The 24420-nt window shown below is 46.4% G+C and overlaps 1 protein-coding gene and 1 long non-coding RNA gene across 2 annotated transcripts; one reads left to right on the top strand and one right to left on the bottom strand.

Annotated features, from left to right (window-relative positions):
• Positions 1 to 14919: 14919 nt before the first annotated feature.
• On the bottom strand, positions 14920 to 16564 carry LOC125148432 (uncharacterized). Its single transcript, XR_007145543.1, has 3 exons — positions 16492 to 16564; positions 15673 to 15864; positions 14920 to 15167 (listed from the first exon to the last, which is right to left on the bottom strand). It is a non-coding gene; the product is annotated as an uncharacterized LOC125148432 (long non-coding RNA).
• Positions 16565 to 16634: 70 nt separating this feature from the next.
• On the top strand, positions 16635 to 20079 carry FAM170B (family with sequence similarity 170 member B). The gene is made up of 2 exons (XM_047825963.1): positions 16635 to 16844; positions 18825 to 20079. The coding sequence occupies exons 1-2, from the start codon at positions 16733 to 16735 to the stop codon at positions 19562 to 19564; spliced, it is 852 nt and encodes a 283-aa protein (XP_047681919.1). The 5' UTR covers positions 16635 to 16732; the 3' UTR covers positions 19565 to 20079.
• The last annotated feature ends 4341 nt before the right edge of the window (positions 20080 to 24420 follow it).

Genomic DNA, 24420 nt, shown 5'->3' with positions numbered 1-24420 from the left:
AAAGCAGGCCTCAGCCCAGAGGGAAGTTGATTTTTGAAAGAAGACAAGTCAGGTGAGCTCACATTTATTTGGCTCTACCCATGAGGACACATCCAGTTTAGATCACACACAGGGTAAGTAGAAAGTGGCTGTCTTACTGGGCTTGGAAGACAGAGGGTGGGGCTTACATAGTGCCTAGAAGTTTGGGGGAACAATCCTAGAGAGAAAGCAGTCTTAGAGGGGGAGACCCAAACTCTGCTTTAGAATTTCCCTTAAATCCTTGGCTAACTTCTAATTTTTTTTTAATGTTTATTTATTTTTAAGAGAGAGAGAGACAGAAAGACAGAGAGAGAGAGACAAAGTGTGAGTAAGGGAGGGACAGAGAGAGAGGGAGACACAGAATCCAGAAAAGGCTCCAGGCTCCAAGCTGTCAGCCTAGAGACTGACGCGGGGCCGAACCATGAGATCATGATCTGAGCTGAAGTCAGGTGCTTAACCGACTGAGCCACCCAGCCGCCCCTCCTTGGCTAACTTCTAAACTGGACATGAACAGAGTGAAATTCAAAGGTGATCAAGTGGAATTAATAGCGGGAAGGCTAAAAGGAGCTGAGCAAAGATTTTAGGAGCTGCCCTGCAGTCGAGAGACAGTTCTAAATTCACATCTTGCCAAATCAGACGGTCATGGTGTGATGGTTCATTTTACATGTCAACTTGACTGGGCCATGGTGCCTGGGTATATGGGCAAACATTATTCTGGACGTTTCTGTGAGGGTGTTTCTGGATGAGATTAACATTTAAACAGGCGGACTTTGGAAAAAGCAGATTGCTTACCATGATGTGGGTGGGCTTTACCCAATCAGTTGAAAGCCTAAATGGAATAAAAGACTGTTCTCCCTTGAGCAAGAGGGCATTTTGCCAGCCAACAGCCTTCAGAGATGAACTACAACATTGGTTCTTCCCTGGTGTTTAGCATGCCGGCCCACCCTGCAGCTTAGGATTTACCAGCCTCCATAATTGCATAAGCCAATTACAAAACATAGTATATATATATACTATGTACACACACACACACACACACACACACACACACACATTGGTATAGTTCTCTGGAGAACCATGCCTTATACACCTGGGTAACATATCTGGCTTCCCATGGAAATCAGGGCTAGAGACAAAACTAAGATAAGCCCACTCAACAGACTCTAGGACCAAAATTCTACAGAATGAAGGTGAGTTGCAGTCATTTAACTTGACAGACTCATGATTTTTGCCCAGGCCTTAATTTATAAAGGTGAATAAGTGACAACACAAAGAGCTCAATGCCATTTAAAATTAATTTATCGCTTACACTTCCAAAGAGAAAGGGGAATGTAAATCCCATGTCATGTGGGGCCATAGTGGGGAGCACCACTTTGGTCAGAAGGTAGGAGAAGTGAGGGAAAACATGACCCAGGGCCTTTACAGTGTTTTCCATAGAAGCCCGGGCAGAGAACTCAGCCTAGGATTGGCTAGTTTGAATGATGTTGATGGGGTATGGGCTATAGGTGTGGTCTCCAGCCCCGAAATGATTTAGGGCAGGGGCAATATTGGTTGGTATGTAAGAGTTAGACAAAGAGGGAAACAGACTCAGGATTAGCTGGAGGATTTATAATATGATTTTCATTTGCCCACAAAAGCTGGATTGCAGGGAAGGAATAAACAATTGTGGCTGTTACTTTGCCTCTATGATTAATGGATGTTAAATAGACAACTACGGAATCTAAAAACAAGCAGTTAGAAACAGTATTCTTCAGAGGAAGATAACAGAATCCTGAGTCTCCATAATGTCAACTATTCAAGGGGACAATACCAGATATTCAAAGAAGCAAGAGAACCTGACTCTTAGTCAAGACAAGCGGACAATAGCAATGTATCTGTGGTACAAAACAAATGAGCAAAGGGAAAGAGAGAGACAGAGGCACAGCAAGAAACAGACTCTTGGGGCACCTGGGTGGCGCAGTCAGTTAAGCGTCCGACTTCAGCCAGGTCACGATCTCGCGGTCCGGGAGTTCGAGCCCCGCGTCAGGCTCTGGGCTGATGGCTCAGAGCCTGGAGCCTGTTTCCGATTCTGTGTCTCCCTCTCTCTCTGCCCCTCCCCCGTTCATGCTCTGTCTCGCTCTGTCCCAAAAATAAATAAACGTTGAAAAAAAAATTTTTTTAAAAAGAAACAGACTCTTAACTATAGAGAACACACTGATGTGTGTAACACTGATGTTTACCAGAGAGGGGAGGGGGGGATGGGTGAAATAGGTGATGGGGATTAAGGAGTGCACTTGTCATCATGAGCATTGGGTAATGTATGCAATTGTTGAACCACTATATTGTATACCTGAAGCTAACATTACACTGTATGTTAACTACGCTGGAATTCAAATTTTTAAAAAAGGTAAAAAACAAAAAGTGGATCCATAATAATCCAGATGTTGAAAGGTGAACAGAAGGAAATCCTCAGCTGGCAGGTGGCAGTGCTAAGAAAGAGCCATGTGGAATTTCTAGATGTGAAACATGTCCCATCTAGCCTCTTTGCATTGCCGTTTCTACTGCCTGAAAGATTCTCAAAAGGCAGACCACTTCCTCTCTCTTTTCAGAGCTCTGCCCACACATGTTCCTGAAGAAAGCCGTCCCCAGGGAGCACACCCAAGCGCCTACTCGGTGCTTAAGACATGTGTTGTTATTGACCCACAGACATTGATCAAAGAGTATTAACAATGAATATTTTTATAGAATAAATTTGTTCAATTTGAATGTCTAGATAAAATGGATGGTTTTCCCACAAAATTTAAATGACTGTGCTTGGTTCGAAAAGAAGTTGGAAAACTGAATAGGCTAGTTGCCATGGGGGGGTGCGGAATTGAAAATAAAAGTTGTAGTTACTGTAGTTACCACTTAAATCTGTTTCAATGAGTCTCTATCAAGTCTCCAACTCACAGTGTACAAGCAGTATCTTTTCCCCACAGGCTCACCAACGCTTTTTGCCTTTCAAATATTTTGCTATTTTTGTATCGATTGGAATTGTTTCTGACGCTTTACTTTGTTTTTTAATGTGCGCCATTTGTAATTTTTTATTACTATAAAGTGCACATAATGAAAATTCTTGTGTATATTCTTTTGGCACAGATAAGAGAGTTTCTCCAGGGCAGGGAGAAATTTTATTCTTTTTTAAATTATTTATATTCAAGTTAGTTAACATACAGTGTGGTCTTGGCCTCAAGAGTAGAATTTAGTGATTCATCTGTTACACACGACACCCGGTGTTCATCCCAACAAGTGCCCTCCTTAATGCCCATGACCCATTTTACCCATCTCCCTACCTCCTCTCCAGCAACCTTCAGTTTGTTCTCTATTTAAGAGTCTCTTATGATTTGCCTCCCTCTCTGTTTTCATCTTATTTTTTCTTCCCTTCCCCTGTGTTCATCTGTTGAGTTTCTCAAATTCTACATATGAGTGAAATCATATGATATCTGTCTTTCTCTGCCTGACTTATTTCACTTAGCATAATACCCTCCAGTTCCATCCACGTTGTCACAGATGACAAGATTTCATTCCCTTTGATCACCGAGTGGTATTCCATTGTATATGTATATACCACATCTTCTTTATCCATTCATCAGTCAGTGAACGTTTGGGCTCTTTCCATAATTTGGCTATTGTTGATAGTGCTATTATAAACACGGGGGTGCATGTGCTGCTTTAAATCAGCATTTTTGTATCTTTTGGACAAATTCCTAGTAGTGCAACTTCTGGGTTGTAGGGTAGCTCTGTTTTTGATTTTTTGAGGAACCCCCATACTGTTTTCCCAAGTGGTAGAAATTTTATTCCTAAAACCACAGTGTGCCTATGGCATGGCCATTGTGAAAATGGCGTGAGTAATAGTGTTACATATTAGGGTTTTATCCCTGGGTGATTGACCCTGATGTTGGAATGGGAGCATCTTCTCTGGCTGTGTTGTCCAAGTTTTGGCTCTGATGCCATGCTGCCCTTGGAGGGAGTGAGAGAGATAAGAACCACTTTTGCCAGCCTTAGGGGGTGGCTTCAGGTGCTACTGGCCCAGAAAGTCCCCAGGTAGGGAGGGGGACAGAATGACCTATAGGGCTACTATCACAGGAAGGACAATAACCGGGTAGAAACAGGATTAGGGGGCCGGGACAGGCCTGGCCTAGGTGAGGTGGAGGGTAAGGGTGGGGAGGCTGTGGGGACAGCTGCAGACAGGGACATGAGGGGGACCTGTGGGTATCAGGAGAGGCAGAGTGGGTAGCAGGTCAAGGCGGTGCTCATTCTCGGATGAGCCGATCTGGGACAGTCTTAAATCAGTATGGGAACCTCTAGGAGTGACGGCAGGCACCGAATCCGGACACTCTCACCTCTTCCTGTGGCCATGGATCTGGCCTGACTCTGAAAGAAGGATTGAAGTCATAGAGGACAACGTGGAGGATTTGGTGCACCTGAGTGGTGGGGATGCCTCCCCTGGCAGTAAGTCCAGGTTGAGGGGGCTGACTCCACTTCCCCAGAGAGGGGGTGGGAGGAAGAGCAGGGCAGCGGGAAGGGGAGTGGCTCTAGAAGGGAGAGAAGATTTTCCACAAGTGAAAATTGTGAGAGAGGAAACAATGTCTAAAAAGAAGTTCTCAGAAGTTTTGCTAGGAGAAGCCTCCGGTGTCCCCGTGAGCAAAGATGATGGGGCGCAACAGACAAAGGGGGATTAAGAGCACGCTTATCTTGAGCACTGAGAAATGCGTAGAATTGTTGGATCGTGATATTTTATATCAGAAACTAAAATGACCCTGTATAATAATTATACCTGAATAAAAAGAAAGAAGAAAAAATACACAAAAGGGAAGATGAAGGCCAGCTGGGAAGGGCACGATGTGGCTTCAGGCGGGCTAAATTCACCCCCTTTGGGGTGGCTTCCAACATGAGGATGGTGATGGCTCTCCTGGATGAGGGAAGTGACAGTAATAAAGGGGAGGAGGGACACACAGGACACCAGGGCTGTGCCAGAGGCAGCTCGCACCTGGAACCTGCAGCGGGGAGGGGGTTAGTCATGCTCTCAGACATCATCTGGGGCTTGCAGGGGACCCCTCCACTGCCTCCCGGTTCTCAGTGGGGAGCCTGAGTCTGTGCTCTAAAAGCAATGAGGGCAAACAACAAAAGGTCGTATTTAGGCCAAGGCCAAGGCCAAGAGGGAAACCTTAAGTGTAGCGTAACTTCTAAGCCTCAGCTGTTGTTCATGAAATCAGTGTCTCCCAAAGGGAAATGTCTCTTTAAATTAATGATAATTTATAACATGTGCTTAGCGTTTGCCTGGCACAATTTTAAACAAGCGTCGTAGAGCTGCCTTAGCCTTGTCAGGGTGGAGATAATGCCAAGCCCAGGACTCACGCTGGCTTTGTAAGGGGCTCAGGTGATCAGGAGTGGTGGATGGCAGTGGGCGGAGGGGCTGTGGGCTGGGGCTGGGGTCCAGAGGGGCAGGGAGGGCTGTGGGGAGGGCACTGGGAGGACTCCGGGGGCATTGGTGACGGCCCGGCTTGCCGTGCTCTGCAGATGGATGTGGGCCCTACCTGGTTCAGATGTCCGCTCTGCAGCTCAGCAGCTATTTGACCTTGGGCAAGTTAGACGGCAAAAGTGCGAGTGGGTTGCTCCAGGACCACTAGAAGGATTAAATGATGAAAGGAGATGCCCTGCTCTGTGCCTGGTGCACCTGTTGGTGACAGATGCTGGCTCTTTACTGTTCTACAACCTTAGGGTCCAGAAGACAGAAATCTGGGTGGACCTACTCCCCCTTGGGGCAACTGGAACCACTAAGTTAGGCCTCACGGTGCCTGGGGCCCATCACACCCACCTTCCCCCAGTTGTGTTTGTGTTCCAGGCCCTAGTCCCTTGGGCAGCCCCCACAGCTAGAGGCTGCCCTGCCCTGTCCCCAGGCTGGCCCAGGGAACCTTCTACCCTGCTCTCTTCCTTGCAGCCAAGCCAGCTTGCCCAGCTGGCTTTGATCAGGCTCTCACTGCACCACATTTCTGTCTTCACTTGTCCCTGTTTATGTTTCCTTGCAAACAAATGTCATGTCTTTCCCACGGGGCTTCTCTCTAGCCAGTGTATTTTTTTTTTTTTAATTTTTTTTTTTTTTTTTTTTTTTTTCAACGTGTATTTATTTTGGGGACAGAGAGAGACAGAGCATGAACAGGCAAGGGGCAGAGAGAGAGGGAGACACAGAATCGGAAACAGGCTCCAGGCTCTGAGCCATCAGCCCAGAGCCTGACGCGGGGCTCGAACTCACGGACTGCGAGATCGTGACCTGGCTGAAGTCGGACGCTTAACCGACTGCGCCACCCAGGCGCCCCTAGCCAGTGTATTTTAACCCCGTGCAGACAGGGGCGGGTGTTTGCTCTTCATCCCGGTCCCGTTCGCTGCACCCAGTGAGGCAAGCGCTACTCTGACCCAGAGGCTGATGCTGTCCCCAGGCCCCAGCACTTGCCCACTGGCCCTGGTGTGGAGTGTCCTAGGGATGGATGGGTGGGAGGCATGGGGTTTGCAAAATCTTGCTTGTGGGCCTGCATTTTGTTTTTATTTCACTAGTATTTAAATAAATGTAGAAGTAATTGCTTGTTTTCTTAAATGTTTATTGTGCACAAATTAGAAAATAGCGAACAAAAGGGTGAGGGAACCGCTTTTCCAAAGATGTATGTTGCTCCCATGTGGTGTGGATCATCCCAGACTGTACATGTGTGTGGGCACGTATACATACATGTACTGTGTTTTATATGACTAGTATCATATGGTATATGTTTTTACTTACTACATTGTGAACATATTATTTTGCTTTCTTCTTGAACTGCATTGTATTTCTTTGTTTAGTTGTCCCATAATTTATTTAAGCCAAAGGTTCTCAAACCTTATTAGGTGCCCAAATCAGCCACAGGCAGGCCTTATTTACACACAGATTTCTGGGGGGTGCCTGGGTGGCTCCGTTCGTTGAGCATCTGACTCTTGATTTTGGCTCAGGTCTTGATCCCAGGGTCGTGGGATTGAGTCCCAAATTGGACTCTGTGCTGAGCATGAAGCCTGCTTAAGGTTCCCTCTCTTTCTCTAGCTCTCCGCCCTTGCCCCACACGCACTCCCTCTCTCTCTCTCTAAAAAAATACAAAATAAAACACAGATTGCTGGCCCACATTGGAGTGGAGCCCAAGAATTTGTAATTCTAACAAGTTCCCAGGTGAGGCTGACACAACCCCATCAGTTTAGCCCACACTCCTGGCTTGGGACACAGGTCTCTTCTGGGTTTTTGAGTGTAAGCGACCCTGCACTGAAAACGGGCTAGCAAAATCCTGGGCACATCCCTCCTGAAGGATAAACCTCTAGAGGCAGGGTTTGCTAAGACAGACAGTATCACAGGCTTAAAGCTATTGCTACATGTTGCCAGCAAATTTGTTTCATTTATTTTTCCACCAGAGTACACCGGTTCGGGACTTTGCATTATTCCTCCTCCTCCTCTTCTTCCCCTCCCGCTCCCTCTCCCTCCTCCCTCCTCCTCTTTGCCCTCCTTCCCCTCCTCCTCCTCTCCCCTCTCCTTTCCTAAATAAAATGTGCCTACCACATGTAGCTAATATACTCAAGAAAGCAGGTTCCTATCCCACAGACTGTGTGAGTCCAGAAAACCTCCCTTACTCCTCTGAGGCTTGGTTTCTTCATCTATTTGAAGGGGAAAAAATACTCTTTTGCCCCATTCCTGGGTTGCTGTGAGAACCATAAAATGATGAATGGGAGTGCCCTTTCTAAATTGTGACCCACATTCAGGTGGGAGGGTCCTGAGCACTTCCCTGAAGGGGATTAAGATACCTATGTATATCCTATGTATATGGGTCTATTTCGGTTTTTGTTTTGTTTTGTTTTGTTTTTTAGATACCACATAAAGTAAAATCAAATGATATTTGTCTTTCTGTGACTTTTTTCACTTAGCATTATACCCTCTAGGTATATCCATGTTGTCCATCTTGAATGGCAAGATCTCTTTTATTGCTGAGTAATATTCCATTGCATATATATACCATATCTTCTTTATCCATCAATGGACACTTAGATTGCTTTCACATCTTGGCTGTTGTAAATAATGTTGTAATATACCAGAGAACAAACTGGTAGTTACCAGAGAGAAGGGAGTCAGGAGATGGGCAAAATAGGTGAAGGGGATTAAGAGGTACAAACTTCCAGTTATAAAATAAATAACTTATGTGGATGAAAAATACAGCATAGGGAATCCGGTGAGTAATATTGTAATAACTTTGTATGGTGGCAGATGGAAACTATACCTGTTGTGAGCATTGTATAATGTATAGGATTATTGAATCGCTATGTTGCACATCTGAAACTTAATATATTTTATGTCAACCATACGTCAATAAGTAATTACTTAACTGATTCATTTTATTTTATTTTTATTTTTTTTTATTTGAAGTTTATTTATTTTTGGGACAGAGAGAGACAGAGCATGAACGGGGGAGGGTCAGAGAGAGAGGGAGACACAGAATCTGAAACAGGCTCCAGGCTCCGAGCTGTCAGCACAGAGCCCGATGCGGGGCTCGAACTCACAGAGTGTGAGATCATGACCTGAGCCGAAGTCGGTCGCCCAACCGACTGAGCCACCCAGGCGCCCCTTAACTGATTCATTTTAAAAAGATACAGTCTGTATTGTGGAAACTTCTGGAAAGTTAGAGTTACTGGGGGCAAGTTGCCTAAGGGGCTTGTCTTTACAGCCAGAACTTCCACCAGTTGCCTGCAGTTGCCCCCAGCAGTATGATGGTAAATGTTCAACAAGCCCCTCACGGACTGGGGTGGCGGAGGGGTGGGGTAGGAAAGGCCTTGATTTTAGCCTTTGCCAAATACCATGGTGTAAATACTCCCTCCAAGCCCTCTTACAAGCTGCCGGGGTGTCATAGGATGTAATAAAATAGGAATTGATGAATTTTAAGTATTACTTTGGTGTTTCCTATATTTATTTGTAAGTTTATTTTTGATAAGGGCCATGCTTAACAACCGGCTTGCAAGAAGTTCTTAAAAGATTTAACAATTGGCTCTCACTAGCCAGTACGAGGTGGCTTCAGCAGACATTTGATGCCTCTCTTGGCCATGAACTTCTTAAAAATGTAAGTCATTTTTTCACCTTTATGGAGGAATAATGCATATTTATGCTGACTTCATCTTTTACATTCAACTGAGGGCTACACCCTGGCAATCTGAATTACTTTTGGTTCCAAACGTTTGGCATTCATATAGGAAAAATAGTTCAGTACTGGGTTTTGCAAGGATTGAAGTTTGGGGTCCCGCTAAGGCACCTATCTGGCTCTCATGCAGCACAGCCAAGCTCCCCCTGCACACGTGTTGTGCAGAGAGAAAACCAGTAATTTGGGGCAAGCGTGCTTTGTTTCCAGAACCTCATCAGTGAGGTCTTGAGAGATCAATTTTCAATTGCTGCTATTCTCGCCTTTTAATTATCTTAGTTGGGCTTTATTGTGATCAGTTTAATTTGTTGTGGGTTGAATGTTGAGTCCTCCAGTATGCCTGCCCCTTATCGCATTACTGATGTTCGTGGCCCATAATTTTCCAATAAGCGAACTTGAATTTGTGTATACTTTGTGGTTCAAATATGAGCCTTCATATCTCTTTCATTAAGGCAGGTAAACAATATAAATTTTTTTTTTTGCCTGTGAAGTGATATCTCAAAATCTATCATGTACCACTGCCTGTGAATTCATGCTATGTAAATAGCTTACTAGGTGCCGTATCCAATGAAATGATAACTTTGCTGGGTTATCTTCAAGTTTTGGGGAGTCGCTTTAAAACTATAAATCAAAATTAAAGTAATACGCATATACTCATAGTGTTCTCTTATAAATAATAAATAATTCATATGCGTTCGCCTCTGGTCTTTATCATAGTTGCTGAATTTCTGGCAGCCAGGGTGAACTTGGGATGGCTTCCGAGGAGAGTGGTCTTTCCCTTGTGAAGTGAACCAAGTGAGGCTGACCTCCTTCTCACCAACGCGGGGCAGGCTCGTCTCTCCTCTCCAGGAGTGGGTGCTCACAGTGCCCATGACCCTGGCTGGTTCACACGACAGGGGGTCAGGCAAGCGTCTCACGGCGCCAGCCACCTTCTGTCCATTCCCCGTGCGCTGTGGGTGTGCTAGAACCCAGTTCCGCCTCACCGCAGCCAGTCTCCTGCCTGTGACCTCCTCCCATTTCACCAATCCGAGCACGATGGTCACGTGGAGCAAGGGGAGCCATTAGAAGCAGGCCTCCCTATGTGAGCAAAGCCAGATGGGGTCCTGGGAGTGCAAAGTGCAGTTCACTATTTTGGAAGTCCAGGAATGTAATACACGACATTAAGACAATGAAGGGAAAACGTCTCACACAATCATGTCCATTGATGCCGAAAAAGCATTAGACAAAAATCAACATCCTTTCATGATGAGAGCACTCTGTAAACTAGGATTCAAAGGGAACTTCCTCAAGATGAAAAAGGCCATTTATAAAAGCCCACAGCTAACAACATTCTCAATGCTGAAAGGCTGACAGCTTTCCCTGAAGATAAGGAACAAGACAAGGATGCTGGCCTTCAGCACTTTGATTCAGCATAGACTGAAATTCTTGCCAGGGCAATCTGGGAAGAGAAAGAAACAAAAGAGATCCAGATTGTAAGGGGAGAAGTAAAACTGTATTTGCAGATGACATGATCTTATAGAGAGAAAAATCCAAAGAAGTTTGGGAAAAATGGTTAGAATTAATAAAAGTCAGCAAAGTTGAATAAAAAAAGAGTTGCATTTGTGTACAATAGGAACAATCTGTAAAATATATTAAGGAAACAGTTGCATTTACATAGCTTCAAAAAGAATGCAATATTTAAGAATAAATCTAACCAAGAGAGGGCAAAAAGAGTGAAACTGAAAGCCCCCCACCCCCATGTGAAGGGGGGCTGGAGCCAGGCTCACTGCCCAGCAGGGGTGTGGCCGGTGGGTGTGGCTGAACGTACTGCCTCACATTTGGGCCCCTAAGTCTTAACCCCTCAGGTTCCTTTCCAGGGAAATTTCCGGTAGGGCTTTCACACAGCCTAACTCAGCCTTCCCAGAAGTCATTCCGGGCGGGCCTGGGATCAGCTACAGGGCTGTGGGTGTTGTGTTGGGGAAGGGACAGTGGCTGGCCTCTCCTGGGACACCTTTACCATGCATTATGCAACTGTATCATGTCACAGAAGAGACACTTTCTCTGAAGGACTGGAGGGGAAGAAGCCAGTCTTAAGATGAGGGCCTGCAGTAGAGCTTCTAATTGTGGGTTTGGAAATAAATCATCCCAGTTATCTGTGAGCATACATACAGTGGGGATTTCAAATGCCTTGGATGTGAGCTGAAGGCTGAATGGGAGTAAGCCAGCATGCTTAGAAATTGTGGTTAACTTGCTGTTGGCCTTTGGGGTTCTGGGATCTCACCTTTTAAGTTGGAACCATGCTTCTAGAAGGTTCATTCAGTATGGGTTAGCAATTGGTGGCCTGAGAGCTGTGTCCAGGGTGGCCTATGGCCAGCATATTTTGGACAAAGAGAGAGGGAAGACCCAGCCCTTTCCCCAGAGCTCCCAGTATGGCTGTCTAAGAACATGCACCGGGAGTGGCCAGCTGCCAGGATCCTGGAACTTCTGGGTCATCATGTACATGGCCTCCAGCCGGGCTGTCCTTCCTACCAGCTGAAATCACCCTTACAAGGAAGCATAGGTTGGAAGAAGACACTTCTGCATCCAGAAATCTCGCTGAACATTCGAGATCCCCGGAACCGGAGCTAGGCAGGAGGGAGGCAGGACTCTGGGCCCTGGAGCACAGCCACAGACACACCCCAGCACCCAGCCCGAAGGGTGTCCCCCTCCCTGCTCTCTGATGACAGAGGAAGCCTAGGCTATTTGTGTGGGCGCCCTGAGGTTAAGGTCAAAACCCTGAGACAGCTCCAAACAAACCACGGAGAAGCAGCAGCCTGTTATTAAGGCTGAAGGGAAAAAAAGCAAAGCTCCCTTCCCCACTTGCTTGGAGAGCCTGAGGAAGCGTTCTTCATATTACATTTCTCTGTGGCTGAGTTTTTCCTTACATGGTCCCCTGACTCACTTCTTTTTAAATAGTTACAAGAAGCAACAGAAAATGGACCAAAAAGAGAGTGCTTCTTTACTCTAATCCTCAAATTGTCCGATACCTTCTGGCACTTTCTCTGCAGCATTGGCACAAGGCTGAGGTCATCAATAATTCCTGGGGACTGACCTTCACTGGGAGAAACTCCCCACTCTGGAGCCCACCCTGCACCTGTCCAGCAGCGACCCAGGCAACTCACCACTCTTCTCCCTCCCTCGGGTGTTGAGTCTGATTACAGGAGTTCTTTGCAGGGCAGTGGTAAGGTGGCTGGTACTACCTCAAGGAGCCCTATTTTCTAGTATGAAGAAGAAGAGTATTGCCCACCTAAGACATTTTAAAGTTTATTTATTTATTTGGAAAGAGGGAGAGAGAGAGAGAGAGAGAGAGAGCACGCTCGCGCAAGTCGGGGAGGGGCAGAGAGCAAGGGAGAGAGAGAGAGAGAGAAAGACAGAGAATCCCAAGCAGGCTTCACGCTGTCAGCTTGGAGCCTGATGCGGGGCTTGAACTCCTGAACGGTGAGACCATGACCTGAGATGGAATCAGGGGTCAGATGCTTAACTGACTAGAGCCACTCAGGCGCCCCAAGACATTTTATATAGCAGCTCGGCCATAAAAATGTCAGGACTGATGCACCCCTGTAGGCAACATCAGGCTTCTTGGCCGACTGGACAGGCACTTTCTGGAAGCTCATGGGCTCTGGGGTGAATGAGCTGACTCTCCCGGTAGCATAGCTTGTGGCACGAGCCAACCTCTGGAGTTCGAAGTGAAGGGAAGCCAGAAGTGGCGTCTCTGGTTCCCACCGTGCCTCTGGCTGGCTTGTTTCCTGTTAGCCTCTTCCCGGCTGAGAAACACAGAGACTGGGCAGGGTAACTTTGGAAGAGAAGTTAAGGCTGGAAAGCACCCCAGGCCTTCTTGATGAGGCTTAGGGTTTACATGCAATGTGTGAGCTGAGCTGAGCTGAGCTGGCCGGGAGTCAGAGCTCCAAGAAAATGCTGTGTTGGTCCTTTTGGAGTTCTGCACACCAACCCTGTCGGCCACAGCAGTGGAGCACGGAAGTTCTTGGCAAAGCTGGGGAACCAGCTGGAAAACTTCAGCGCCTGGGACACAGTGGGCTGGGCGGGCCTGGGCCTTAACCATTCTTCCCTCCTTTTCCCGGGGGGCAGGGGAGGGCAGGAACCCTGTATGGGTGGCCTTACTTAGCTAAATATCTGCAGGGAGCAAGGGGAGGGGCTGGGAAAGAGCACCTTCTTACGGACAGAAGCAACCCAGAGTCCACATGAGGGTGAAGGATATTTGCACATCTTTGGTGGGGCTTTGCTCTAAGCCACTTGCTGGGAAGTAGCCCACAAGGAAGAGCATCTGGGCAGCATGGAAAACAGCCCTGCCTCTGGGTTTGGGGTATAAGCACCCCACTTCATCCCTCCTACCTGTGCCTCACCTCACCCCTCTGAACTTCAACCTCCCCCTATAAAGTAGGGTTAAAGATGCCTATGTGGCAGGATTGTTGAACATATATAGATTCTGGAGGAATAAAGGAACGAGGTCACGTGACTTTGGAAAATAGCGTTTTGATCAGAAAATGCAAGGCTAAACACGAACGCAAGGGTATAGGAACACTGTAATGTAGTTAGTAAGGTAGTTTCCCGGAGGGGTACAGATGGACAATTCTGAAACTGGTGTATGTGAATACTTTGAGCAAACAAACACAGGAAGGGATGACGGGTAGAAGGAGTCAAACTCCCCATGTTGTCCTTGGGGAACCACAGGGCCCCACCAGGACTGTGCACTACGGTGTAGACACTGGCCAATGAGCTGTTGAACTAGAACATATTTAAACACGACAGGTGAGATCAGTCTATTGAATTACTATGGCTGCATAACAAATTGCCCCCAAACCTAGTGAGAGGGGGATCTTTCACTACGCTCACAGTTTCTGAGGGTCAAGAATGCAGGCAGGGCAGATAGTTGAATTCAGAGGGGATAGCTAGTCTCTGCTCTGAGATGTTTGGGGCCCCAGCTGGAAGATTCAAAGACTAGAAGGCGGAATCATCCAAAGGCTCATTCGCTCGTGTACGGGCTGGTCGGCCGGGGACCTTTGCCAGGGCTGTTGGTTGGAACACCTCCATGTGGCCTTTCTGTGTGGCCTGGGCTTCCTTACAACATGGTGGCTGAGTCCAAAGGAAAGTAGAAAGAGAGACACCGAGAGACACATGAACACACAGAATGCTCTAGTATTCCACAATTTGGTTGTGTAGCAATTTATGTAACTACCTCTTTCTTTTGATGGATCTTTGAAATGTTTCCCTTCCCCTCCACCCCCCCATTATAAATAATACTGCAGCATGCCTGGGTACCTCAGATGGTTGAGCGTCTGACTCTTGATTGAGGCTCAGGTCATGATCCCAGGGTCGTGGGATCAAGCCCCACTTTGGGCTCCAACCTGGGCATGAATCCTAGTTAAGAGTTTCCTTCTTAAGTAAGAGTCTCCCTCTTTCTCTCTCTCCCTCTCTCCTTCTGCCCCTCTCCCCCGCTCACACACAGGCTCACGCTCTCTCTCAAATAAAAAATAATAACAAATAAAAAAAATAGTTCTGCAACCACCATTTCTCTGTGTGTTATTTTATGCACATAGCACAAAATGCGAATGTTTCCTGGGAAGGAGACGGATGAGTAAAAGGCTGAGTGAAAGAACAAGTCCATTTTTTATTGTAATGGACACTATCAAGTTTCCTTAGAGAAAGGCTCTGTGACCAAGAGAGTGTAAAAGTACTCACTTCCTTACACCCTCACTAGCACCGGGTACTATCAGTCTTTTTCATCCTTGCTTGTCTTACGGGCAAAAGCAATACACTGCACATCATGTGTTTTTAATTTGTAGTTTCCTCATTATAGTTAGGTTGAGTTGGGCTGAGCATCTCATATGTTTATCAGCCATCTGTAGTCCTTCTCCTGGGAATTGCCTGTTCATTTCCTTTACTGGACTATTCATTGCAGTTTCACTAAAAAGCAAAGAAATGCAAATTGAAACAGCGAGGTTTTGTTTTCTGTTTTGTTTTGGTTTTTTTAAGTGATGAAGTTAAAAAAAAAGGTGACAAAGATTCCTGATGCTTGTGATGATTGGATAGCACAGAAGTTCAGAAAACCACCCTATCATTAATTAGGGTGTTAACTTCTATTTTCTTTCTGTGCATTTTTAATTAAAACACAATCCTAGCACCATATGAAAATATTCCAAGTTGTTTTATATGAGATGAGACCAATGTTGATTTAAAAAAAATGTGAATAAAAATTTTCAGCATCATTTATTGACCGAGTCTTCTTTTTCTAGCAGACTTTTGTTAACTTTATCTGTTGAAAATTAAGATATATAATGTGATGTTTTTCTGGACTACTTTTATCTTCTATTGATCTACTTATTTTTTTGTGTGCTGGCATCCCCCCCCCCCCCCCTTTTTTTATAAGGCAGGTATCTGGATTTATTTGGTAAGAGAGAGCACAACTTACAGTTTTTCCTCTCTCCACCACGGAATATTGTCTCTTTGTAGGTGCAAGTGTGACCTTTCATCACTCCGTAAAGCTCTGTGGTGTTTTCCTTCATGCAGTGGCCTTTCACTCTGGAGGGGAGTATATTTTCCTAGGTGCTGGCTGTGTGGACAGTGTTGGGATTACTTTTGGAATATCCGTCACCTTTTTGAGCTGTTTAGATTCGGGGATGCAGAGGAGTAGAGTTAGTGACACTGAGCAGAGGTGGGAGGGAAATGGAGAGAAGTGTTTTGGAGGAAGTGTGTTCCAACACTGAGACCTCCAGGAGCAGAGAGAGGCGGCAGGTAAGAAGGCATGCCAGAGTGACTCGGGGCCCGAACCCAAGAATCCTGAGATCATGACTTGAGCTGAAGTCAGATGGTTAGCTGACTGAGCCACCCAGGTGCCCCAGTAGGCCCATTTTGATGTTGGGCGATGGCAGTGCGTGTGCAAACATGTGTGTAGTTAAGGGAACACGGTGTGAATTGTATGTATGCGCGTGTGAACAGAAACGTGTCATTAGGTAAATGTGTGTGTGAATTTGGGTGTGTGTGTTAGTTTATATGTGCATGAATGTGTATGTGTCTGTGTTTGTATCTGTTTATGTACATTTAAGTGTATGCGTGTCTGAGTATTATGTGCGTGCCTGCGTGAGGATATATGTATTTATATATGTACAAGTGTCTTCGTGGGTATGTTTCAGTATTTGTGTCTCTATGTGTGTGTAAGTGTTTCTATGTGTGTGTGTTTGTGTTTTATGTCTGCGATCCTGACAATAAACAAGACAGGAAAGGGTCCCACCGAGAAATGAGATCTTGGTGAGAAGCCTCTCCTCCCCTCTAGACTGAGTCTCAGTCCTTGCCATGGGTCACAGAACAGACCGGTGTCATCGATGAGGTCACAGAACAAAGCCAGGATCCTAGTAACCACAGGGAGCCCAGCAGCCACTTGGGCTGGGGCCAGCAGAGGACTTTGGCACAGCCCAAGCCAACCCTCACTAAACAGCTGGAGCGCCGAGTCCCCTGGGCTCTGGTGTCCAGTCATGAAACGCCACTTCACAGACCACAGGGGAGAACAATCACCAACAGATGGGACCAGCCTTAGCTTGGCCAGCCCAGAGCCCACGGGGGAGAGTGTGGAAGTGTGCAGTTCAGGTAGGTAAAAAGAGAGAGGGTTGGTTCCCTGGGAGGGAGGTCCTGGAGGGTGAGGGATGGGCACTGGGTCACCCTTCAGTGCTGTTGCAAAAGTGTATTGGCCATAAAAATGGACCAATGCCTGAGGCCATCGTGAGTACACGAGGTGATTTTAGGAGGTACAAGGATGAAAACGTAAAATGTGAATATATATTTTAATACATGTCGGAGAAGCAGAATTGCCATGTCAGCCCTGTGATTTCAGAATAATATAAAAAAGTCCCTTATAATAAATTGATTAAAGTTAATTCAGAACATCAATTTGAAGACCACTATGAAGTGACCATGGGCAGCACCTAAGGGTAACACCAGCTCAACGGTTAGTTAAACTCTGTGCCTCAGTTTCTTAATCTGTCAAAGAGGAATTGTTACAATGTAATTTTGTAGGGCTTTTTTAAAAATATTAATGGAGTTAAAACATGGCAAGCACTTATATGGTGATGGGGTACAGTGAATGTTTAAGGAGAGGGCGAGATGTTTCCCAGGTAAGAACAAGATACATCACAAATGCTGAAGGTTCGGGGCGCCTGGGTGGCGCAGTCGGTTAAGCGTCCGACTTCAGTCAGGTCACGATCTTGTGGTCCGTGAGTTCGAGCCCCGCGTCGGGCTCTGGGCTGTTGGCTCGGAGCCTGGAGCCTGTTTCCGATTCTGTGTCTCCCTCTCTCTCTGCCCCTCCCTCGTTCATGCTCTGTCTCTCTCTGTCCCAAAAATAAATAAACGTTGAAAAAAAATATTTAAAAAAAAAACAAATGCTGAAGGTTCTAGAAGGGGGTGCTGGATGACCTGGCCAAAGCACTTTCCATGCTTTTTAAAATTAAGCCTTTTAAAAAATTTATTTTGAGAGAGAGTGAGCATGGGGGAGGGACAGACAGAGAGGAAGAGAGAGAATCTCAAGCAGGCTCTGCACTGTCAGTGAGGAACCCGATGTGGGGCTCAAACTCATGAACCGTGAGATCATGATGTGAGCCCAAACCAAGAGCTGGATGCTCAACCGACTGAGCCACTCAGGGCATCTTGCCCCTCACATGCGTGGCTTTTTAAATTGGCTTTACTGAGCTGTTAATTTACACATGAAAGTGTCATCAGTGTGTACAATTTGAAGAATTTTTTGTTAATGTACATTTGCATAACCACCACCATGGTCATGACCTGGAACATTTTGATGATCCCCAAAGTTTCCTTGTGACCCTTTGCAGTGAGTTCTGCCATTCTGCCACCTTCAGCTCCTGGCAACCCCTGATCTGTTCCCCCTCCCTATAGTTTTACCTTTCCTAGAATGACATCTAGAATGTCATCTAAGTGGAATCCTACAGTATAGGGCCTTTTTACCCTGGCTGCTTTCATTTAGAGTAATGCATTAGAGATTCATCCATGTTTTAAAGGCATATTTTAAAAGTTCTTATTTATTTTGAGAGGGACAGAGGTAACGCAATGGGGGAGAGACAGAGAGAGAGAAGGCGAGAGAGAATCCCAAGCAGGCTCCGCACTGTCAGTACAGAGCCCGATGCAGGGCTTGAAACTCACAAAACCATGAGATCGTGACCCAAGCCGAAACCAACAGTGGGCGCTCAACCCTGAGCCAGCCACCCAGGCACCTGGAGATTCATCCATGTTTCACATATATCAGTAGATCATTCCTTTTTTTTATCCATGAATAGGGTTGCACTGTATGGATGTACCCTAATCTGTGTATTCACCAGCTGATGGTTCTTTTTGGGGTTTAGTCAAGGTTTTGGTGATTCCATTCATACATTATTTGATCCTCACCTCCTACCCCCAGGAGGTAAGCATCCTCATCCCCATTTTATGGGGAAACACAACACAGGAGCTGATGGTGCCTGCCCAAGGACTCCTGAGCCTGCGCCCTTCCGGAACCCTGGAGGTGGGTTGTGGCACTGATCCCTGCGGGGACGCTGATGAAAATGTCCTTCCATTTCCCAGGGACCGTGGAGAGAGAGAAGACACCTTCACGGTGGGGGCCGGCCATTCCCCACGAGGAGAACGTGTGCTTGGCCCGCAGGGCTCCTGCGATGCTGAGCTGGAGCGGCTCCTCGTCCTCCCGGTCCTCCTCCGAGTATCAGTCTTACTCCCAGTACCAGTCTTGCTACTCCTGCCTATACGACGAAGAGGACACGGCCCAGCGAAGTGTGTGCGCCTTCTACACCCACGTGCAGACGGTGCAGGGCGTGGCCGTGGCCTGGGAGACCGAGTCAGGCTTTGAGCCGGTCAGCCGGAAGCCCCGCATTCACGAGGCCGAGTTCATCAAGAGGCAGAGGAGGAAAGGCTCCTCCTTTGAGATGGCTTCCAACAGCGACCTGTGCTGGGAACTGGAAGCCAGCAAGAGCCACTGCTGCCCAGAGCAGGATGACGCGGAGCTGCTGGGGTCTCTGGAGTGCTGCCCGCAGGAGCTGCGGGACACCCCGGACTGGCTGGTCACCACGGACTACGGGCTGCGCTGCGTGGCCTGCTGTCGGGTCTTCCCCACGTTGGAGGCTCTGCTCAAGCACGCCCAGTATGGCATCCAAGAGGGCTTCAGCTGCCAGATCTTTTTTGAGGAGATGCTGGAGAGAAGGCGGGCCCGGGGCCAAGTCCGGGAGCAGAAGCTGGAGGAGGAGGAGGAACAGAGCCCTTCAGAGGGCAGTGAATGTTCGCGGCCCCAGGCCAGGGCGCTTCCCTCGTAGCGGCAGCAGGAGCAGTGAGCCGGAGGTGATGTGACCAGCCCTGCCCTCACCTCTGGCACCTCGGTGGCTCCTTCCCCAGCCAGCAGGACCAGAACTACCCCGGCAGGGGGGAGAAGAGGAGATCCGGGGGGAGAAAGCAAGCGGGAGCCAGAGCTGGCAGGGCCGTGACAAGGGGGAGAACCCTTCCAAAGGGCACAGCGTTTGAACCAGAGTCCATTTCGAACCTGAATCCAAAGAGGGAGGGCTTCAAGTGTTTCTGACGATGGGCACAAGATCTGAAGCCCGCAAGCGTGTGGCCACAGAGATTTTTAATTTTTGCTGGTGGATCAAGCAGGTCATGACCCACAGGAGAGCTGACTGCAAATGAAGCTTCTGCCCTATATTTTTCATTGTTAGGAACCTGCTATATGCCCTAATTCTATGTCTTATTTTAGTGGGATTAAACTTGAGTAACTCAAAACTTAAGGCAATAGCTAAAGGGGTGAGCCATGCTATGAGGTTGGGGGCCATAGGAAATTGCCATTTCTGTAGGTTACACACCAGCACAGACACCTGGAGACAGGCAGGTTCCCAGAGGTAGAGATGGGGTCTGGATAAGTCCTGCTACCTATGAGCTCATAGGTCAACACTATGTTTTAAAATGTTTCTACAATATTCATCTGCACCCTCCTATCCCCAGCTCCGGGGGCTGCACTGATTCAAGAAAATACATGGATGGCTCCCTGTGTGTAATGCACGCTGATGAAACATGTAGCCCAACCTTCCAGCGAGAGGCAGGACAGGCAGTCGCAAGACAAGGGAATGAATTACATAAAGGAGGTTTGGGGAGCTCAGTGGAGGGGCCCCAAACTCAGGCTGGTTGATGAGGAAGCAAAACTTTCCGAAAGAGGTGATGTTCACAAAGGCTTAGAGGACAGGTAGAATTAGTAAGACCAGGGCTTCTCACTCCTGGCGCTGTTGACATTTTAGACTGAATAATTGTCTTCATGTGTCTACTGTAGGAGGTTCGGCAGCATCCCTGGTCTCTCCCCACCAGATGCCAGTAGCATCTCCTCCCCTGCAACTGTGACAATTGAAAATGTCCTAGACATTAACAAACATTCCCTGGAGGCAAAAATCACTGCTTGGTTGACAATCACTGAGCTAGACAAGAATTAGGATCTTCAGAGAAGGATTGGCACAATATGTTTGGGCAATTGCCAGCCACTTGGCCTGGCTGGAATGCTGGAGACATTTCTCCTCTCCAATGCTCCATAAAAATTTAGCACCTGCTATGTGCCAGGCACTGTACTGGGCACAGGGAACAAACAGTGAATAGGCATGGATGGTTCCCCGTGTAGCTTGCAGAAAGCTGGCAAAAATAGACTGTATGTATACATATTTAGAAATAATTACAGAAGCACTCATTTCATGACCTTCAAGGCCCTCCATGGCCCGGGCTTTGCTAACTTCTCCATCACCATTTCTTAGCATTTGCTGCTTCCCTTGCTATGCTCCATTTCCATTAGCCCTCCTTCTTTCCTTAAAAGCTCCAGGCTTTCATACCTCAGGGCCTTTGCACTTGCTCTCTCCTCTAAGTGGAGTGCAAACCCTTCTCTGTCATTCTTCTGGCTGACTGCTGACCCTTTGTTCATCCTTGAGGCTTCAGCCTTGTCACTTTTTCAAAGGGGACTTCTCCAATCATACCACCTGGTGCGTGCCTCATTCTAAGTGCAGATGATTTTTAAAAAAGTGGCATGATCAGACTTATGTATGTGAAATATGGATTGGTGCAGTAGCAAAAGAAGAAAGGATCAAGTAGCCAGATCACTTAAGAGGCAGTTGCAGAAACCCAGATATAAGGGATAATGTGGTCTGGACAAGGCTTGTCACAAGCCAAGAGGAAGTGAATGGATGCATTCAAGATGTATTTGGGGAATAGATCCAAAGCACTTGGGGATGGGTAGATGTGGGGGTGGGGAAAATGGGCTTGTCAGGGTAGACTCCCAGGATCACAGCAGGAGCAAATGGTAGATGGTTATTCAGTAAGTGATATGAAGAACTTTGGAGAAAGATCGGCTGTATGTGTGTGCTTGCGTGTGTGAGAATGTGCATGTGTGCATGTGAGAATGTGCATGTGTACATGTGTATACATGTACAAGTGTCTGCGTGTGGATGTACATGCCTAAGTGCTGGGGCTGGTGGCTGTAGAAGTCAATTAGGACAAAATCAAATCTAAATACTAATGACACATCCAAGCAGAAATGTTGAGTAGGAAGTGATTTATGATTTAGAATTCTGAAGACAAGTCTGGATCAGAAACAAATTAGGAAAGTAACAGCACATGGATGGTACCATATTTAAAACAACAACAGTGGATGGATGAGGTTAAGTAGGGAATTGGGGTAGAGTTACGTTGTAAGTGTGGCATGTGAAGGAAGGAGTAATCAGATGTGGGATACACGTCTTAGTTTTCCTCAAAGTCAACAAAACACTAAGATTGTTTCTGGGAATGGTGAGCAGTGTTAAATGTGGGGGAGAGTGGGAGTGAGTTGAGGACGAGACATTTTTCATTTCATCTGGCACATGGAGGTTGCTGATGGCTCTGATGAGAGCAGTCTCGGACCAAGTGGGGCAGAGGCCAGATGGGCATGGGCCAGTAGTGGACATGAGGCCAACCACTGGGGATGAGTATTAGACAACTCTACTGGCAAAATTTTTTTTTAAAGAGAAAGCAACTATGGCTGTAGCTGGACAAAAGGAAAGATGAAGAGGGGAGAGAGCAAGTTTATATGCTAATGAGAATGATTCAGTAGAGAGGAGACAGAATGTAAGAAAAGTAGGGAAATCCTAGAACAGTGGAGCAGGTGAGAGAGGGCTGCATCCTGAACAGATATGCAGAAGTGGGCCCTTGACAAGAACATCTTTGTGTTCATCGTTGTACCCAGATGGGCAGTTAGGTCAAGTAGGGCTTAGGAGAGAAAATTATAAAACTTGAAGCCCACCCCACCTCCCACTGAAAACTGCAGGGAGCTCTTGAGGAATTGTCAGCAAGTCAGGTTTGCATTTACGAAAGATTACTGGTGAACAGGATCGAGAGTGGATGAAAGAGAACATTGCTGGCAACAAGGACTGCAGTTAAACCACTGAAGGCAGGATGAGTTCAAGAGATGTTTGAGAGATGGAAATGATTTGGGCTAGTGTTTGATGAAGGTGGGTGAGAGGAAGGCGTCCAGAATGACTTCCAGGTTTATTTTTAACTGGGTGGCTGGTGAGTAAAGGTGCCATTTCCAGATAGTAGAATACCAAAGGAGAAGATTTGCTGGGATACCAATGAGTCCAGTCTCGAATAAGCTCAGCTTGTGATAGAAACATTCAGAAGGGAGTTTGAAGGATCTAAAGCTTACAAAGGATGGCAATGGATTTCACCAAATCACTACCTAAATTAAATCTACAAGCGTATGGTTAGCTAAGGCCATGGTGGTTTATGTGGGCCTTAAGTGAGATGTATTTGCTCTGCTAGCCGCAGTGCAACAGGAAGTCATGAGATCATCTTAGAACGGACATCGACCATGGGGATGGTGTCTTATCACCACTTTCAAGATGTGGCAGAGTCATGGACTTCCTAAATTCACTGTGAAACACACTGGAGGATCTTCAGAAAGGAAAAGGGGATGGGACAATGGCCCAATTTTGTCACGCTCTTCTTGGAAGGGCTATCTGGTGTTTGAGGGAGGCTCAGTAGGCAGGTAGAATCAAAGGACAATCTAAGAGAAGGAGAGGCAGCTGAACCAGAAATAGTAGAGCACTAGTGAGGAGAACATTTCTATTTAGAAATCAGGGAAATAAAATAAGCATGGCATGTAAGCTCTGGAATTTCAACCTTTAAAAGACACGTATAGCCTTGGTATTCTAAGGGCCAAGAATTGCTCTAAATGCCTTCTGGATATTAAGTCATGTAACACTCTTGGCAATCCACTGTGTTGGGTCCTGTGATTAGCTTGATAGGTGAGTAGGCTAAGACCTTACCAATGTTGTACAAGCTGGCATACAGCAGAGTCAGGCTTCACACCCAGGCAGCGTGTGCTCTATGCTCTAATCTTCACATGGAGAAGAAAATTTTAATGTAAAGCCAGATGCAAGGTATTTAGAAAAGCAAACATGTCAACTCCACAGGTTCTATTTTCTTTAGATTAAGTAGCAGCAGCTGGAGATCCTGGGAAAATGATGGGCGTTCAGAATAAATGAAAGATGACAGGAACCTTGGGTAAGCAAACTTTTAATGTAGAGGATAACTTAAGCTGACATGGACGGGGGAAGGAAGGGATAAAATTGTTCTTAAGTAGTGACTTGTTCTTAAAATACAGCTTAAACTCAGCTGAGTTAAGTATTCATTTGCGGTTTAAACTCATCACTTTGCAGAAGCCTGGGACTGCCACCAAATAAGGTAAGTATCAGAGTGAGTAAGGAGAACCCCTCCAGGGGGCTTGAACCACTTAGATCTTGAACCACTTTAGACCTTTTGTTTTCCCAAATCATAGAAAAAGATGTGATTCATTTTATGACACTTATAGAAACCTGAAAACAGTGCCTGACAAAAATGGGACTAAAAAAGTAAATATATCAATGTCACTTATAAACGCAAAATAATACCTAATTAAATTTTTTCAACTAGGGTGCCAAGATAATTCAATGGGGAAAGAATAACCTTGTCAGCAAATAGTTCTGGGACAACCGGGTATCGATATGCAAAAGAGTGAAGTTGGATCCCTACCTCACACCGTATGTAAACATTAAAATGAAAAAGACCTACTGCAGCAGTTAAAACTATAAAACTCTTAAAGGAAGACAGAGATGTAAATCTCCATGATGTTGGA

The sequence above is a fragment of the Prionailurus viverrinus genome, chromosome D2, assembly GCF_022837055.1.
Source record: "Prionailurus viverrinus isolate Anna chromosome D2, UM_Priviv_1.0, whole genome shotgun sequence".
Classification (NCBI taxonomy): Eukaryota; Metazoa; Chordata; class Mammalia; order Carnivora; family Felidae; genus Prionailurus; species Prionailurus viverrinus.
Note: the sequence above shows the minus strand (reverse complement) of the source record. Positions and strands in the feature narration are given on the sequence as shown.

Excerpts from the sequence above, each read along its gene's own strand:
- FAM170B (XM_047825963.1), top strand. The coding sequence starts at position 16,733 with ATGAAACGCCACTTCACAGACCACAGGGGAGAACAATCACCAACAGAT. Across the intron at positions 16,845-18,824 it reads TGTGGAAGTGTGCAGTTCAG|GGACCGTGGAGAGAGAGAAG; the intron begins GTAGGTAAAAAG and ends TCCATTTCCCAG.